Consider the following 19,064-nt stretch of genomic DNA (forward strand, 5'->3'; position numbering starts at 1 on the left):
AAAGTAAAAGTCGAAGAGCATGCTGCTAACAATTAATGCAAGAACTAGGCTACTCAACCAGGTATAATGAAATATCTTCCTTTCTTTACAAAGAAAAGAAATTCTTAAAACATACAAACATTAGTTAACTTTGCAGTGATTAATTCAACAACTGTAAAGCCAAAAACAACTTTAGGCACTTAACCATGAAACTGTCAGTTCTCTTTGCCTGACGATAAAGCATCCCAAAAATAAACATTAACTTCTGTGTTTTTTCTACATGTGTATTCCATCATGCAAAGATGATAACCAAAGATTTACTAAGGAAGCCATGCTGAGGTTTTTCATACCTAATTTTTCCTAATTTTCCGATTAGATGTTAAAGAATTACCTCTCTTCACTTCCAGCTCTAACATGATATTTCATGTTCATCACTAAAACTTGCAATAGCAAACTGAAAATTATACAGTGTCTTCCCAAGAAACAAAGATCTTAGTACAGTGTATCATCAATGACAGCTATGGGACTGAAAGAGTTTACTACCCATATGGAGAAAAAAATCAGCAATTCTTGCTTGGGAAAAACTCCCAGTGAAGCAAATGGGAGTTTTGACCAATTAAAAAATGTAAAGATTTGGACTTCACCGTCATTGTAGAAAGCATAGTTTTAAGCAAAGCATAGCAATTGATGAAAATATGACAGGTTAAAAATATCAAAAAAATCTAAGAATTCAGCGGACTAACAGTTTATCCAATTGTATCCTTTTCCCATTTCAGGACAAGCTTTGGAAATGTCAGGAGCCTTTTTAAACATATTTTCCATTGGAATAAAGTAACAATAAGAATTTCAAGCACTATTCATGGTCAAATGCATCGGTGGTAAAATCGCATTATGGAGTTTGCTTATAGCACTGAGTAACTAAAAATGGGTTAACTTTTTGCCAGGACTATGTCACAGCAAAAGCTTACAGTCTGCTCAGAATTACACACAACTTTATTTCATCCCATTGACTACTTATGAGTTTCTTTACAGAAACAAAATTGCAGTAGTCTCCTTGATAGCAAACAATAATCAGGAAATATTACTTAACTACTGAAATATGCCCCTCTGAACCCTCTTCCCACCACTCCCTGTCCCGCCCCCCCCCAAAAAGCATACTCCACATTCTGTGAAATATTAGAAAAAAGAAAAAGAAAATTGGTAGTGAAACCCTGTAGCAGGCAGGGTTTTCCTCTCTGAATGGGGAAATTCTTAACTCCAAACACTGAAAGATTAGATCCTAACTAGGGAAAACTCAGGAAAATAGTAATAAACATTGCATGGTAATCCATAGGAACTTTGGTCCCAATGTAATTTTTTCTATAGTATCCTATAATAAATGGCATTATGACATCCATAATCTCAGCTTATATATCAGATCTCTTCTCTCATTTTTCTTTAGGGTTGTGGATTTTCAAAGGAAAACCAGTTATTTTAACACACAAGAAAGTCACTCCAGTTCTATTCCTGAATGAAAGCAGCACAGTAGCATACTGAAAACTATTATGTACTGTAGTGCGCTGCACAGAGCTATAGCTGACGAGTGCAATTTTTATGGCAGTTCCACTCCGGTAAGGTTTCATCTGAAATTCCTTATGACATGACAAAGGAAGTCACAGTTTGCTGGAGAGAAAAAATAAATAAATAAAAAGGTATGCGGTAACGGTTCTTTATGTCATAATGGATTTTACTATATCCTAGTTCTCTTTCTATTCAGATGTATGTCTTTTTGGCAATAAATTCTAAAAATCCAAGAAGGTAAAAAGCTTATTTAACCATGAGTCTCCTTTCACCCACTAAAATAAATTCCACAGCTGCTACTTTCTTACTCTTTTGACTTTATTTTTTAAGTTCTTTCTCCACTGACAAGCAACTGCTGTTATACTAGATTTCTGAAACACTTTTTTTTTTTTAAAATGCCAGTAGTTTAAATTTCATTTAGAGGTAAATTTCAAAGTACTATATAGTTCAGGTCAGCCAACAGGTTGTTTTGGTTAATCAAGATATTCACATAAACAAGTTACTATTGTTTTCAGACATAAAACTCTGAGAAATTGCTAAAGAGTGCTAGAAAACTAAACAGGAAATTTAAAGTACTGAACAATTCATTTTAACTGCCCCTTAGCTAATGCAGTATTACAATGAATCTCTTATGAAAGTTCATATGACATTGCCATGAACACCAAATGAATCTGTAGCACCGGGACACTTAAGGTCTAATAAATCTTACTTTCCATTGGTTTTAAAAATCACAGAAAACAATATTTTGAGTTCAGATTCTATATTTCATAACTAGATTATCTATCTAACTGCTACCGCCTGGGACCTGCCATTTGTGAGAAATATTTTCCAGAATGTACTCATGTTCACTGAGTTGTAAAAACTCCTTTTTATATAATCCAAAAAAAGAACAAATTTCCACTATCAACTTGCTCTCTTTGCTGGATCTCCAGGACATTTTAGAGAAACCGCAAAAGCACAAAAGCATGAAAGCTAATTTATTAGTGCTATCTAGTGCTATAGTCAAGAACATGAAAATGATAATCTATTACAATAAACAAACAAAACAAAAAACCCACTTATTTCCAGGATATTCTGCACAACAATAATAATGTGCACTTCAAAAGGAGCAATGTCAACTTAAAAAAAAAATCACATTTTGGTCTGATTTTGTTTTTCTGCTATTGTTACAAATACTGACAATTGCTACAAATTTCAGAGATTAGAGAAAAATATAGATTGTTCTGTAATTTTTTTCAGTTTGGTTATATTAATATCAAATACATACTTTGTGTACAGTCTGTCACCTTTTCTCCTGACCCGTCATACAAATTGGATGCAAGCAGGATTCAATGGGACTCTGTGAGGGAATTAGGGTCTGCTCACATGGATCCAATTCCAGGGTCAGGGCTTTAGTCACTTTCCACTGTTGCTTGTATGAACTTTTCAAAGAGCAGTCGGAGAAATAAAATAAAATAAAATGTGATTTAGAGACCACAACAATTAGCAGGAAGGCTCAGCAGCAGGTGTAGTATGCAAATATTACTTTTTATCAACCCAATTTTGACACTGAGTAGGTTTAAAGTTAACAGTGTCTCTTTAAAGACGATAGGCCCAATTCTGCCAACACTAAGGACCAATCTTTAATTATGATCTCCTGGAGGACTGCTATGTGCAGACAAGCCAAGGATGGGGCCTTGCACCGTAGCATTTAGTGGTATCAATGAGACTACTTACAATAGTAATCTTTGTAATAAACAGCAAGAATTTGCAAGATTCAGCCCTAAATGGTGGTGTTCACAGACTCTAATTTAATTAATGTAATGCCTTGCTTAGAGGCTCAGATTCAGTCATCACTGAAATCAACATAAGTTTTCCCACTAGTTTCTATGGGAGCGGGAGCAGGCCCATCATGAAAGAATTCATTTTATCCTTTGCACCAGTTAAACCCTGCAGTTTTCTGACCAGAACAGGTTATACTCACTCTTATGAAATCATTCATTTACATTGAGAAAGTCAAACCAAAACAAACATCAAAATCATTACCCTTTTTGCTTTCTCATTAGCAGAGTTGGTGCTGTAAACAACTTAACAGCAATGATGCAAAATGGACTCTTGCCTAGATTTCTAAACTTTTCCAGAGCGCATAATACCCTGCATTTGATGACATCACAAAACTAACCACAAGTAAAAGTTGGCTTTCAACATGTTCTACTTTTTCCTTATTAGTCTCTGTGTCAGAATCAGAGTCAGAACGCTCCTTAAGTCACATTCAATACTGTAAACTTATTAAAGGCTCAGAAAGAACAATACAAACACTGGTGTTTTGTAAAAATTATGCAACACAGACTGATTTTAATGTACACATATTTTTAGAATGTATGTGTTGTGTGTTTATACAGATAGGACAGAGAGACACTAATACGAGAGACAGAGACGGAAATGGAGACACATGGTAACAGAGACAGCAAGGGGTGAAAGAGAGAGCATACCTCAGAGTGATAAACCTCCTAGATAAAAATGGATAGTACATGATCATTTCTGACTGGACATAAATAAAGCATACTATATTGCACACTGGATCATCACTGAGCCTTACCTTACATTTTATTTTTCTAAGAGATTTCTGAACTGTTCTTTGCACAAAAAGATAAGGCCATCACAGTCAGCACTCTCAACTGATACTAGAACTTTTTGTTCTCAGTATAGTTTGGCTGCTAGCTTAATCTGGAGAAAAAATATTCTATATCTCACTGATTATACACAGATGCACACAAATACATGCATGCACAAAAAGATACGGGTGCACACACCAAATTTCTGGATGTGTAGGAGTTGGGTGTTTGTTTGTAACAAGGTTCAGTACATTGCATGACTCAGACATATATTGTTGATACCTTTCATCTAACATTTTTTCCTCATGGCAGGAAATGTGATCTTAATGCTACAAAATTACTTAGGATCCTACAGTATGCTCAACCATCATCTATGGGATTAAATTAATCCATTATGTTAAACTGCTTCATGACACATACAATATACAAACACAAATGATATAAACTCCATATCAGTAAAAAGTGAAAAACGACTAATTAGATGGCATGAATTTTGACTCTGTGTAGGTCTCCATACGAAAACTACTGTGCATATGGTATATGATTTAGATCTTGGATACCTAAGAGACCGCTTCTTTTCTTATGCACCACTGTGACCTCTGAAATTTTATGTGGTGCTTCTACTAACGCCCAAAGATCTGAACTTCTAGAATCTGGTGGCAAGATGTACTGAATGGAGGACCTTCAGCTCTGGAATTCACTTCTCTCATTTATCTAAGAGAGCCAAAGACTATGCAATGTTATTGTAGCCATGTTGGTCCCAGGAGATTAAGAGACAAGGTGGGAGAGGTAATATCTTTTGTTGGACCAACTTCTGTAGGTGAGAGAGACAAACTTTTGATCTTACAAAGAGATCCTGTTCAGGTCAGAGATGGTTGCTCTTCAAAGGGTAAAGCTAATCTATTTCCACAGGCTTTTGCCTGAGGAGGTTAGGACAGGTAACATTTGGTGTATTTTATTTATGTATTTGGTAGGGGGTAGGAGCACAAAAGTCTCTTTAAATCTAACAATGGTCAGCATGTTATGCATTTGTTTCTAAATTATGTTACTGTAGCCATAGAATGTCCAATTGGTGTATTTAATTAAACCTCAAAATGAGAAAATAAATGGAAAAAACAAACTACTTTAAGAGATGCAGATTAAAAAGCTGAAAAGGAAAAATATCTTTTTTATTAACTGAATTAATGAAGCAACTTTTCATCTTCATATACGCTTGTGGAAGATCTTCAACAATCTATCTCTGCCTTATGGATTTATGCAGATACCAAATTAGGGTGTTCTCTGAGATATGCTTCAATATCATTATTATAAGCATTTTAAACAGCAGCACATTTTGGTGATATTGGGACTATTCTATCTAAGGAAAATTGCTTCAGTCTTACGAACACAACTTAAAAAAAATGTAAAACAGTGTCTGTGCACAGCATTTTAAAATGGTATTTAAACACCAACGACTAATTCAATGTTTCTTCACAAGATCAATTAAATGTATTATTTTAAAAATAATGCTGGCAAAGATATTGACATTTCAAAGAGCGGTTTGCAAGGTGTGGGTGTGGGGGTGAGGGATGCACTTTTTTATTTAAATTAATTGTTTGTAAAAGAAAATTCTGTAGCAGCCAAGCAGTGCATTTTCATTTCCAAGTTTAAATATGCGTTTCAGACTTTGTAAAGTAGGTCGGGAATACCCAAAGGATACACATTTGAAAGCTACAGATAGCAGAGCACACTATTTTGGGCTTTGTATATATACACACACATACATTATATATAATATAGATGGATAGATCCAATGATTTAAACACATACATTACATCTATACTGTATGTTTCAAACATATTCAGATATTTACACTGTTAGATCACCTCTCATTTTAGAGCTACGCTGGTGCCAACTGCCAAAAAAAAGTACACAAATCAAAAATATGTTACCTCTGTTCAAACAATACTGCTGTTCGTTATATAATAGAAACTGTCATACTTAATCTCCGAGGAAACCAGAACTGGTAGATTCTTGGACCAGAGGTGGTTTAAAATGGTTTGAGGCAAAACTGAAGCATATAGTTCAAGTAAATCTTGTAGGGGAACATAAGCATAATTGATGAGTTTTTGCATCATCTTCCATAGATTTTTTTCAGCTACACTAGTAAACCAAAAATACCAGCAATAAAAAAAAATTGAGATACGAACTCACCATACTAAAATCCTTTTTTAAAAACACGCAATACTTTTACCATAATTTAGTTTTCCCCTACTTTGAAAGAGACTAATTGCAGCCTCACTAAACATAAGGGGACAAAAAACCCCTACAAACTTGTAATGATGCTTGAAATTTCAAAATAAACCAACATATACTAAAACTACAGGCTGACATTAAGAAACAAATGTCATGGAACTAAAGTTTTCCTTAGTAGTTTTCTTTCCTATCTAAATAATGCAGGCACAAAGATACAGACTGGACTGTTTTTCATTTACCACTGAGGTAAAGAAAAATGATAAGCAATTAGAAAAAAGTAACACTCTCTTATTTAAGGATCAGTTTGAAATTCAGATTTTAATTTGACAAAATACTATCTGAAAAACCAATACTCTCCATAAGTAAATTTCACTTACTGGACAGAATCTATTTTACAATGCTAGAACTTCTTGAATTTGTAAGATTTCCAATAATGAAAAAGAATGTAAAATTATCTGATTTCATCTCAAATTCCATAAAATGTGCAGTAATCAATCACACACACAGAAAAGCCAATCTTGCAGCCCTTATTGAGGAGAAAGTCCCACAGACGTCTACGTGTGTTTTTCATGAGTGAGAACTGCAGGATCAGACCCAAAATGTGCTTACGAAGATGTAAACCTACTATAACAGATTGAATTTTAGATTAAATATTAAGATTGAGACAAGAAAGTCTGGGGTTTAAACCCCAGGGAGGATAGACATTTAAAGTGTTGCCACTGAATTATAGCTCGCCACCTTGGGTGGGGTACCCTGCTGCTGGGTGGAGTGTCTCCCCTAAAGGAAGGAAAAACTGGCACAAACTGACTTGGTCTTTGAAAGATTCACCTACTTGCCAATTTATGAAGTCGCACTGACGTCAACTTCGCCAAGGAGTCTGTTGCCTAACTCAGTCCTTTACCGTAGCAAGTTCTGCTTGTGTGCAAAAGCCCAGCAGGAGGTGGAAAGGTAATAAAGGAAATGTCAGAAAACTGTAAAATATCCGTAATCCCTTACAGGGTATTAAAAAAAGAGACCTATAGCTAGTAAAACCAATTTTTTCCTCTTGTTATCTTTTATATTTGTAAGGCATGAAGCTTTAAGTAAATAGTTACAGGTTACTAGAGATGATTACAAAAACACATATTTAAAAAATTTCATGATGGTTTTAAAATGGGTAGCGGGGAATGCTAAGTGAGACTATACTCTCTTCCCTTCTGCAATGGGCAATTGTTATCATGCCAATCTGACCTTCGCTAGCAGGTGTAAAATGTTCCTTTACATTATTAAAATAAATATTCACTGATCTGTCACCACAGATGCGTTTAGCTTATTAATCCCATCTAAACCAAAACAAATCGCTTCTCCAAAAGAAAAAGAAAAGAAAAGGATAATGCATCTCAAAATGCCCATGGGAAAAGGGGGAAAAAATTAAGAAAACAGTTTAAGTTACCGTAACCTGAAATGCACCAGCCATCACAAAGAGCAATTGGAGAAATCCAGCAGAGCTCAGCAGGAAAGATTTTTAATAACAGATTGAAAAACAAGAATAAAAATAACTGCATCAACAGGGCCTTTCTTCCTCAGGCCACAAGCCCGTTTTTACTTGAATTTGAAAAAAAATGTCAGTTTGGCCACTAAAACCAATCCAGAACATTATTAAAAGTTAAAAGCTACCAATTACTTCTGTCTGTTCTTTTAAAGCAAAGTTTGGCATTACGTCAGTTGGTTTAAAGAAAACAAGAGAGAGAGAGAAAGAGAAGGAGAGAAAGTTTCCTGCTTGTATAAATTAAACCACCAGGGAAGGTGTCTAGCCACTTGTAAAGCATTTATTGCAGGTTTTTAAAGGGCTAGTAACATTTCGAAAAATAAATATTTTTTATTAAATAACTTTAGAAGAAAAACGATTGATCTGAGCTTTGAAAAAAAATATACTTACAATAAATCAGGTTTACATCAACAGCAGTTTAGGAATCAGAAAATGACTTTTAAGAAGGCTTAGCATGATTATTCAAAAGTTAGGGACAGATCATTTTGATTTAATTTTTCTACTCCTCCAACCTGAGCATGGAAAAGTTCTACAGAACTTAATGGGATGGTGCCCGGGGAGATCTAGACCAAAATGTCCTATCGATATTATTTTTCAAAGCTATAGAATTTAAAAAGAATATTTTTCCTACAGGTTTCTTAATCATCCTATAGAGTTCTACAGCAGGGATATAATTCCCTACTAAACTCTAAAGGATAATGATAAAAATACTGATAGAAAGATTACCATTTTCTATTCAATTTGATAGGTCTTTTCCATCAGTGATGTTATGATGTTTTAAGGAGAACTTTGAAGGCACCAGATCGATGGCACAGAAAATGTGTAAAGTAAAGACGGATATTAAACAAAATTTCATGCACACAACTCTGCCAGTTCACCTAAATGACAGTCTTCACATCCCTTGTGATGCCAAACCAGGGCCTCCTCTAACTATGGCCTACACATCATGTGGAATGGTGTTCAGTTCTGTGATGTGATAAAATTTCCACTAGGGACCAAGTTGAGACCAACGTCTAATTTGAGCCTTGGTCTGCAGGGTTGAAAAGCTAGTGCACGATAGCATTTTTTAAAACTGTCATTTCTTATGTTCTGGGGAATAATACAACTGGCTAGTAGTTCAATTCTGATGGCCCTTTAATGATTAGGCGCAAAGCAACATCAACAAATTAATGCTAAACACAATCTGAAAAGGGTTGTTACATGTCCTGCTCTTGTAAACATTTTATCATATAATTGTGTAATTCTACCTTAATCCGCTGTGTCATCTGATATCACTCAATACGTGTTTTTAATTAGAAAAAACACAATGTAAAAAAACAGTTTATAAAGGTCTTTTGTTTCAAGTCTTTTTCTTCATACACTGACCTAAACTGAACATATCCTTACAATAATCAGAAAATCTTCTCTTTGGGTGCAGGTTTATCTATCAAAAGTCAAATCATAACCTTACGGTCCCAAGACATGATATTGCTCAACAAAATAGTCATTCTCCTCCTTCTTTAAGACGATAGGAAAGGGCATGTTTATATATCTTAAGGATAGACAAAAATAGGAAGACCTGGACCAGATATGCAGTAATTAACGCCTCTAAAGGTCAACAGGCAGTGATATTTATACAACAGAGGGGTGCAGAATACGCAGGTTTTAGTATTAATCATCAATATTTCCTTGTTACCTGAGAACTTTACAAAGTCTCAAAAATGAAAAGACGAGCCTATGAAATGTTTGCTCTTTTACTTAACGCCTGTTGTACCTTCCTGGTTTTATCAATTACATTTTGACTTGTGAAGTGTAATATTTCTGACAGAAATGCCAGAGTTTGTAGTGGCCAAGACTGCCAAAAACAGATCCAGACTACCTCATGAGTTGTGTTGAGGAAACTAAATTAAGCAAGAGCAAACACCAATTGGAAAGTTGTCAGTTTACTGAATGAATGGCTTCATTTTACACACCAGTAGAATATCTTCATCGGAATATATTTCTGTTCGGGGCCAATACTTTTATTACAAGGTGGTAGTTTGTTTGAAACAGTATTAAAAATGCAATTTACTTCCATTTTACTTTCCACTAACAAAAAGGACTTAGATTCCCAACCTGTCTTGTTCAAAAATATTTAACCATAAACTTTCTCACAATATTATAGTTGGTGCTACTCACAAACCTTTATTAGCGAGATACTGCCATTGTGGCTACAATTAAGATCTGATCATATTTCCATTTAAATTATTATATTAAAAAATTGTCAGGAGTCTTATAAGTTAGACAGATATTCTATGCACACCATCAAACTTCAGAACAAAAGTCAGATAAAGAGCAATTTTTAAAAATACTCAACCTATGTTTGTAATTAAAATTTACATTTTTTTTAAAAGTGTTCGCTATTTAAAAAAAAACTTTTTCACACTCCTGTAATTTAAAAAAAGTTTTCTTTTTTCCTTCAAAATAATTGCCCCATAAAGTACTATAGAAGTATAGAATTATAAGTATAGAATTATAATATATAAATATATTATTCTTCACACACACTCAGAGCACACATGGTAGAGGGCATGCTATGAAAGTTTATTAAGAATGATACATAAAATGTGTCAGAAAAAAAATCCTTTCTACAAGGATCCATGTAATCATATAGAATGTGCTCTGTTGATGGTAAATACGTAGGTTAGCTCAAAAAGGCTCTAAAAAAAGCCACTGAATAGTTTATACTATGAATACATTATAAAAAAAAAAAAGAAATCTTGGCTTAATTGTACAGACATTACCAAGATTCAAGAAGCCTTAGATATCAGAGCTTGTCAATGACGGTTTAAATTTTATTTTATTAACATTACAATAAAGTAAAAAAATAAACTACACACGCGCATACAAAATCTCCAGATAATATGCAAAGTCTGAGTGAGAGCATCCTAAGCAAAAAATGCAAACTTAAAGCTGATGAAACTTTGTCCTGAGCACACTTCGTTGTGCGTCCCTATACACAAGTAGTTTCAAACAGAGTGAAATTATTCTATGCCATATAAACTCTGATTTTCAGGCACAACAGGATGGATTATGAACCAAATGTTCTTCTCATATCTGAATTTCCTCAATCATATAAATTTAAGGCAGAATCTTGTTGTCATATGTTTTAGAGGTTAGTTGTAAGATACTGGTACTCTAATGCAGTACAACATCGGTGATTATATGTGGCTTACTGAATGATCTATAGCTTATCAAAAATTACGTATATGTATCTTTATCTTTTAAAAATAAAAATAAGTCTTGTCTGCTTTTTTTTAAAAGGAAGACGTGTTCTCTTGTTTGGATTAATTATGTTATTAACAATCTTTCACTCAGTAGTTAAAAAAAATCTTTCAAAGTGTTGATATCATTTCCAGACAGTCTTGTCAGCATCACAATTTACAGGAAATAGTTGATGTTCTCAAACAAGCCCTGTATTTACTCATAGAGCTACAGTACTTCAAAAAAATCCTCACTCTTTTGGAGTTTGTTTGTTGTTTTGGGTTTTTTTAAATGTCACTCTGGTGGAATATCTGAGAGAGCTCTCTAACCCAACGCACATATTGGTGAACATGAGGAAAACACTGACAGCAGCTCAGAAAGACGACTGTAACTTTTATTCTCATTTTGTCCACGTCAGGAACTGGCTCTTACCACTAACTTTCCTTTGCTGCCCCTTGCATTTTTAACTCTGGCAGTCTTTTCTAAATGATCAACTTTTCCTAAAACCAACAGCAAAGTAACATGATGCCACCAAGACTCATAGGTTTCTACGCAGTTGAAGAAGACAGCTAAAATGGCAAAGGGCTTGATTGCTCTCTATACTTTTACTAAATGAAATGAAAACCAAGTTATTAACGTTTTTGTTTCAAGTAGCATCTACAATGTGCTGTGCTGTACGAACTGCAAAGATAGTTCAGAGTCCATGCCCCAAAGAGCTTACAGTCGTCATATTAAAAAAAAGTATTTTCCTCCCACACCCTCTCTTTGTCCCCTTGCATTTATCATTTCATTCTCCTACCAGACAGTGTATTTGCATTTGCGAAGGGAGAAGGGGATGGAATTAAGAGAAGTCTTCACTTTAACGCATGGTTTATCCCCACATTTTTCAGTGCACCATGCCTTCCATGCACTTTGGAGATGTGACATTTGTGGATGGAGAATGTCTGATTCTTTTTAAGTGAATGGGCCACTCTATTCCTTCAAAAATAGTGTATGAGAGTCCTGGAACATGAAAATTCATGTTATATGTAATAAAGAAAAATAAATAAAACATACCAAAATGTCAAACCAAGGTGCTACTTAATGAGCTGCTCAAGTCACAAAACAATTCTACACTGAAAAATAGCCTACAATGCTGCTGGAGTCCTGCAAGTTTGTGGGTCTTTCTGGAGAATCAATTCTGATTGCCAGGGTCCACTTTCCTTGGGTCCACTTCCCATGCCCAGTGATCACAGGCAGAGAAACTCAGAGAGAGAGAGAGAGTTTGTACAGCCCACCAAACACCACTGGGCCACCTTCCTGCACCCTGGAGCTTTTAAACAAGCCACACATTCCACACACACACATCTTTCCCCCCCACACAACACACACACCTACCCCATCATCACCCCCACACTTTCCTCTCCAGAACTATTAGGAAGTCTCTCCACATCCCCATTCATGCAGACATTAACAACAACAACAACGTCACACGGATCCCAAATGGAGAAAGCAAGGGAGAGGTTTAAAAAAAAAAAAAAGTGGGACACTAGACAAAGTTATGGCAACCCTGGCCAGAGCTTCGGCGTGGGGACTCAACTCTGAGAACACAACTTTGCCTTTAAGAGGAAAAAGTTTTACGTCTCTCTCTGTACTCTCCGATTTCCTTTTTTTAAAAAAACCACACACACACACACACACACACACCCCAGCATGTCGCCTTTTCCCCTCGTGTGACCGGGAACGGAGCCCCCTCGGCTCATGCCCACACCCCCCAGCCTCCCCTGGTGGATCCCCAAGACAAATAAAAAAAAAAGTTTGCCCCAAACTTACTACTCTTCATGATGGTCTCTCTGTGCCCCGCTTGTCATGATTCCCATTAAAACTTCCAGCAGCAGCAGCAGCCAGCACTGTGCGACTGCGGCACATCGGATGCAAAATCGCTTTGCTCTTCTTCTACTTCCACCGCCCCCCCCCGCCCCCTCCCCTCCAGCGCCCCGATGGTGGGGAAGGAACAATCAGAGTGATAAGAAGTAGCTACACATACGGAAGGGGGCGAAGGGAGATAGCGCTGGAACTGCCCCCCTCCCCCCGCTTCTTCCTTGGGTAAATAGAAGGCGAGAGTCTTAAAACAGAGAAGGGGGTTGTTTGCCCTGCTCTCTTCGGTGGCTGAACTTGACCCTCCTCCTGACTCCAGAGGGGCTACTGCAGTTTTGAAGTCGCCAGTTCCAGCGATCACACATGGCTTTGACCCTCCAAAGAAGGGAGAAAAAAATGCACCCAACCCCCCCCCCCCGCCGCCGCCTGTGAAATCCGAGAAGCCCCCGCTTCCCTCTGATTTTTTAACCGCCCCCCCCGTTTTGTATATGTGTGTGTGCAAAGAAACTCACTTTTAAACCCCCCACCTCCGCCTTCCCATTGCACACACACAGCACTTAGCACAGAGCAACACACTTACTACATACGCAATATCAACAGACGGAGCAGGAAGAGCCACCCCCCCACCCCCATACACTTTTGTTGCTGATCTCCCCCACCCCTCGATCTGTTCTTCCCACCCACCCCCCGATCTCTCTTCCCCCACCACCACCACCCTTACCTGTTGATTAATCGGCAATAATAATCTCAGCAGCCTGAAAGATGGTGGAGCTGTGGTTTGAGCCATGAACCGTCTTCTGTTGTTTGCAGAGTTGATCTTGGATTATTTGGGGGGAGTAAAAGGGGGAGAGAAAGAAAGAGAGGGGGGAGAGGATCTCCTGCCTTTCCCCCTCTCCCCCTTACCCCCCTCTTTATAGGGAGAGAGAGAGAGAGAAAGGGAAAGAGAGCAGGGACCTGGATGTGCCTGGTGTGTTTATAAAAGAGGAGAGAGAGAGAGAGAGAGAGAGAGAGAGGAGCCTAGGTCTAGTGGAACAACAAGCCCCCAAAGGAGGCGAGGAGGCGGCTTTAGATTGCAGGAAGATCAGCTCTTTATCAGAAATGTTATCGCTTGTCAGGACCTCAGTCTCCGAGCATTACGTCAGTTTCAAGACACCAACACTATTAATATCAAAGGAGCCTTAGCAGAGAAAAGCGCCACCCCAGACTGAGAGCCCTTAAAGAGACAGTACAGGCGTCCCCACAGTGCTGCTCTGATCTGCCTCCTCCTCAGCCAGGCAGCAGCAACCACTGGGGAATAGGCGGCTTTGGAATAGACCAAGTCATTCAAAACTTTTTTTTTAAAGTAAATGAAATTAACCTTTATGCGGGATGCTCTAGTGTCGGGAGCTTCACTGAGGAATGGACTCAGCCAGACAGATCACATCCTTGGGAAAGTTTGAGAGGGAAATAGGCTCTCTGGTCGTCCTGATTCTTAATAGTTGTTATTTATTAATAATTATTTGTTAATGCTGCTGGTCTTTTCTCAGCTTTTCTAAAACTGCACAAGATTTGTGCCCGAATGTGCTATGCAAAGGCATCTGTAGCTCTCAACGTTTTCCTTTCATTTAGATCCAGTACAAAGGGAGAGAAAAACAACTGGAACTTTTTCTAAGTTGGCGGGGGAATAGTAGGAGGCATGATAGTGGAGTGCCCTGATCTGTGCAAAGGGCAACTCACTTAGTGGGATCAGTTTCTAACAACAACCTTAATTAATATTATTAATTATTATTATTTTATTTGTATAGAACTGACAATACCACACTGTCCAAAGCACAAAATATATAGTCCATGCCCCCAAGATCTTACAATCTAAACAACACAAACACAAAGTAGGCAAGATTTACTGAGAAGTCTAGACTAGTTTATTATTATTACAATATTATATTATTTCTCAGTTTTCAAATTAATACAAACCATTATTGGTTCTCTGTGCTACCCGATACAGGACAATCCCAACCCTCTCTTCAGAAAGTTCTTCACACTTCTCTATGTCTATACAGAATCTTTTAAATTAAAAAGTCAGATTTTCCCCATACCACGAATTGCCAGAAGTCTGCATATGACTGTATGGAAGAAAAAAAAAGTCAAAGGAGAAGCAATGCATAAACAGTTCCTGTGAAAGGATTTTAAATCCCAAATAGAGTAGGCATTAAAAACTATGTAAACATTTGTTGGGCATTTGGACACAATTTTCTGCAGTTAGGTGACTTTATGTGGCATGTTTTTCCTTCTATGCCAGTCATTTTCAACTAATTTCATACTAAAATATACACAATCTGGATTTTTGCAAATAACAATACATATAATTCATGTGAGAAAGTGAAAAAAAAGAGTGATGTCGTTAAAATATTAGAGATTAAGTTATTTCCCACAAAATGTATTTCACATATCATCATATTTGCCTTAAGTTTTTCCTGAAAATAAAATTGTGAGTATAAAACAAAAAAAATTCAAAGATACAAACTGAGGTAAAATAAAAATCCTACTGTAAAGTGTATGCCATTTTCATCCACTTTTCTAGACTTATACATACTTCATTTATGTTTAGTATAATATAATGGCAGATTTGTAAAGTAATTGCTCATGTAAATCACCTAGTAACACATTTCCCCCTTAAGTTCTTTTGTAGGGTTGCCTAATAAGGCACTTTATGAATAGAAAAACAATAATTCATGTATAAGAGGTGAACTTGTCAGGCTGAAAAGGATAAGTAAAATATAGTTCCACGATGAAGCATCCTGTACCTCCCTGGAAAGAAGAGAAGAGAACTGATATATTATGTGTGGGATTTACCATATCCCCATCAGCAGAAATTCATTTTGGAACAGTTATGTTTTTATACAGAATGCAAAGAAAAGTAATTCCAAAATCTTCAGTAAAATGTAAAGTCTGTTACTAATGACTACCTATGTACTTTAGTGCCAGAGCAATTTACTGTAGCATATCACTAATGTGCACAGTAAAAGTGCTTTCTGGAAAGGCAGATTTTCACTTTTTTTAAAAAAAGCTGCAAATGTAACTGCTGAACTTTAATCAAAGAGGCAAGGTATAGAATCATTTTCACAAACTTTTGCTCATTATGTACTATGCTGAAAAATAATTAATCCATTCAATCTAACCTAAATTTGTTCTCAGGTCTACGTAATTTAGATTTTTTACTAAATTGACTAGTCTTTCTGATCTGACCTATCGGTCCAGTATATAAAAGGTTAAAACAAGCAGGTACTTGGCTGATAATTTGGCTAAGCATCCTATAAGATGTGTTTCAATGGAAAATATTTAAACAAGGGTTATTTCCCTTTTGCTTCTCTGCCCTATTGTGGCTTATTCAATTAATGGCTTTTATTTTAAAAGGAGAAATGATAACACACCCGCACACACCCGCACCCGCACGCACACACAACACCTTCAGTCCTATCCCTGCTCATAAAATATGTGAATGCAACTTTCCCTGACTTTAAACTACAAGAGATAAAACATTTAAAAGTTTGGTAACAATGAAAGTACATGCTTCAACAAGTGCAAACCTTTAAGAATATATACACAGCTTTTTTCACCTGCAGAAAACCTCACTAGAAAAATAAGGATGTTCATTTTTAAATCACATGAAAAGATACAGAATGGCATGTAAACGTGTACTGTACTTTTAGAATGAAATAGTAAATGCACAGGTCATAAACTGCTAGCATAACAAATTGCTTTTTCATTATTTAAAACAGGAAGCTTTAGTGAAATACTGTATTGCACAGAAAAGTGCTACAGTATCTTGTAAAATAATGCTTGCATGAAACATTCTGCATTTCAAGTTAAAATAAAGCAGATCAAGATGTCAATATCAATCTGTTTATATTAACCGAGATCTGTAGAGAACTTAATAAAAGCAAAAATATTTTCATAAACTTTTTGAAGCAAATTATTTATTTATGAAATAATTTACAAAGAAAAATTTCACCTCATGCTTTAGATACATTGCATATGCTCATGATTGACACAATATGTTCAGGCTCAAAGGCTGTATAACATTTTTTATCCTAGGAGGAATATTTCAAAACAACCAACTAATTCATGAGGTCATATAGTAATTGTTTGGCAGTTGTTTTTAATATAGAAAATAAGTTATGTATATTGTTTTCCTTCAAATATTTGTTGATTTGTTGTTATAATCCTTCGGCATTGACATGGCACAAATTGCATTAGAAGAAACATTGAAAATTTATTTTCATTTATTATCTTCTGCTGTCAAGCATATGCAAAACCATTTAAAGCAACTATTATTTTGTGTTATTTGAAACCTACATTCTATGTGACAGTAGGTAGTTGTTGAAATAAAAAGTCTAGCTTTCTGTGACATATAAGAGCTGAAGCAGAAATGAAGGAAAAATAGCAAAGCAAGAAAATTTAGAGAATGTGCTGTTGTCACATAAGAAGCATGAATAAAGTAATTTCTAAATAAACCTCCATTTTATTTTATTTTTACACTCAAGCACATTCTCCACTGAGGGAAAATAGAAAGGCCAGTCACAGTAGCTTCTTGAAGGAAAAAAAAGTATAATAGTCATTATTTATCAAGATGACATAACATGCCATTTATTCCTTTAATAAATGTAATGCAGTTTTTCTTTTCTTGTAGTTTATTCTGTGTAGATACAAAGAGGGATTACCAGTTAAGCACAAGCATACTTGTTTTACAATTTCAGCCTTTTAGTGCATAACTTACTTACTTAAAATACGAGAGCCTATAATCACAATGATTCTACCTGATGGAACATGCATTTTAGAAATATAATCCAACTGTTTACCCTAACACGTCATAAATTGCAATTCTTTACAAAAATCTCAGAGATTGACATACATTGCTCTTAAATGCCTGCTGCTTTAGCACACATCATCAAGAAGGTATTTCTGTATTATTCTCCCTCTAGTTAGTAGTATATCACATGAATTCTAAAGACCATTCACTTTTACTGTCTTCAGTAATGAACATTTTGAGAAGCATTATCTTTGGAGTCTGGGGAACTTCAGTGAGAGTTTCTTGGGAATAAAAACACCGTAATTTACAGCATTTCTGCATACCTACTTCATTTCTTTTCACAACTTTTGTTACATGGAATCCTAGCATCTCATCAGGGAAGTTCTGTCCTTTTTTTACATAGGTAATGAGTCAAGTTTCTAAACTTCCAGTTGTACACTAAAGCAAAGACAAAACTATCACTGATTTCAAAAGGAACAGGATTGGGGACCATAATTATATGGTTGAAATGCTTCTGAAAAGAGTTTCTGCACAGTGATAGATGGGATAGCACTAGGGATAGCCAATGAAACATCCTGCAACGGAAGCGTGAGAATAAAATGGCATGATCCCAGATTCAACAAAAGTTTTCTAAGGGGACTGGATATTTGGTAACGGGAAATGGAGCCTTTCGCTTGTATGTCACCATTTTAATACAGGCCAAGCCAGTAGTGATGGGAAATCATTAACATCTGGTGGATGTTTGGTAGCCTTGTACATTGCATAGTAGAAAAATGTCCACCTCAGTACACCACCACTACAACTGGCCCGGTCACCACCTGAATACACCATCTCTCTTGTCAGCAGTCTCAACAGAGATACCATGGATTATAAAGCATGAAGACCCAACTACCCTTTCATCCCTACAGGTGGTTCCTCCAAATCATGGATGAGGAACATTGCCTGGGCAATATGGAGTACTGCTGCTATCCAAGCTTCTATATAGGTAGGTAGGTAGGTAGGTAGATACTCCTAAAATTATCTATCACCTTCCACTATTGTAAAATTACTGGAAATTTAAAAACAAGAAACCCCAAACTCCTCAAAATCATTTACATATGATAATACTTACAATTATACAGATTTTGATTTAAAAAACTCCACAGCAGAAGGGCGCTCAACTGAGGCTCTGTGTGAGCCCTGGACACATATATAATAGTTTATATCAATTAAAATATCAATTAAAGAAACAGCAGCACTTTTCCTTCCCATAATTCAACCAAACACTGAACTAATTATTGGTCAGCAGCCCAAAACAATT

The 19,064-nt window shown here is 36.2% G+C and overlaps 1 protein-coding gene across 6 annotated transcripts in view; it reads right to left on the bottom strand.

Moving 5' to 3' along the window:
• The window catches only part of TRPS1 (transcriptional repressor GATA binding 1), a 253,118-nt gene extending 238,886 nt beyond the window's left edge, over positions 1-14,232 (bottom strand). For 2 of the 6 annotated variants that reach the window (XM_005287286.5, XM_005287285.5), the window contains exon 1: positions 12,931-13,285. In XM_005287286.5, the coding sequence (XP_005287343.1) occupies positions 12,931-12,940 (10 nt within the window). In that variant the 5' untranslated portion in view covers positions 12,941-13,285. Of the gene's footprint in view, positions 1-2,806; positions 2,961-12,930; positions 13,286-13,696 lie in introns of those variants that run through there. The other 4 variants (XM_065586055.1, XM_065586051.1, XM_065586054.1 and 1 more) reach the window with 4 other exon arrangements.
• Positions 14,233-19,064: the final 4,832 nt, after the last annotated feature.

Source organism: Chrysemys picta, chromosome 2, assembly GCF_011386835.1.
Source record: "Chrysemys picta bellii isolate R12L10 chromosome 2, ASM1138683v2, whole genome shotgun sequence".
NCBI lineage: Eukaryota > Metazoa > Chordata > Testudines > Emydidae > Chrysemys > Chrysemys picta.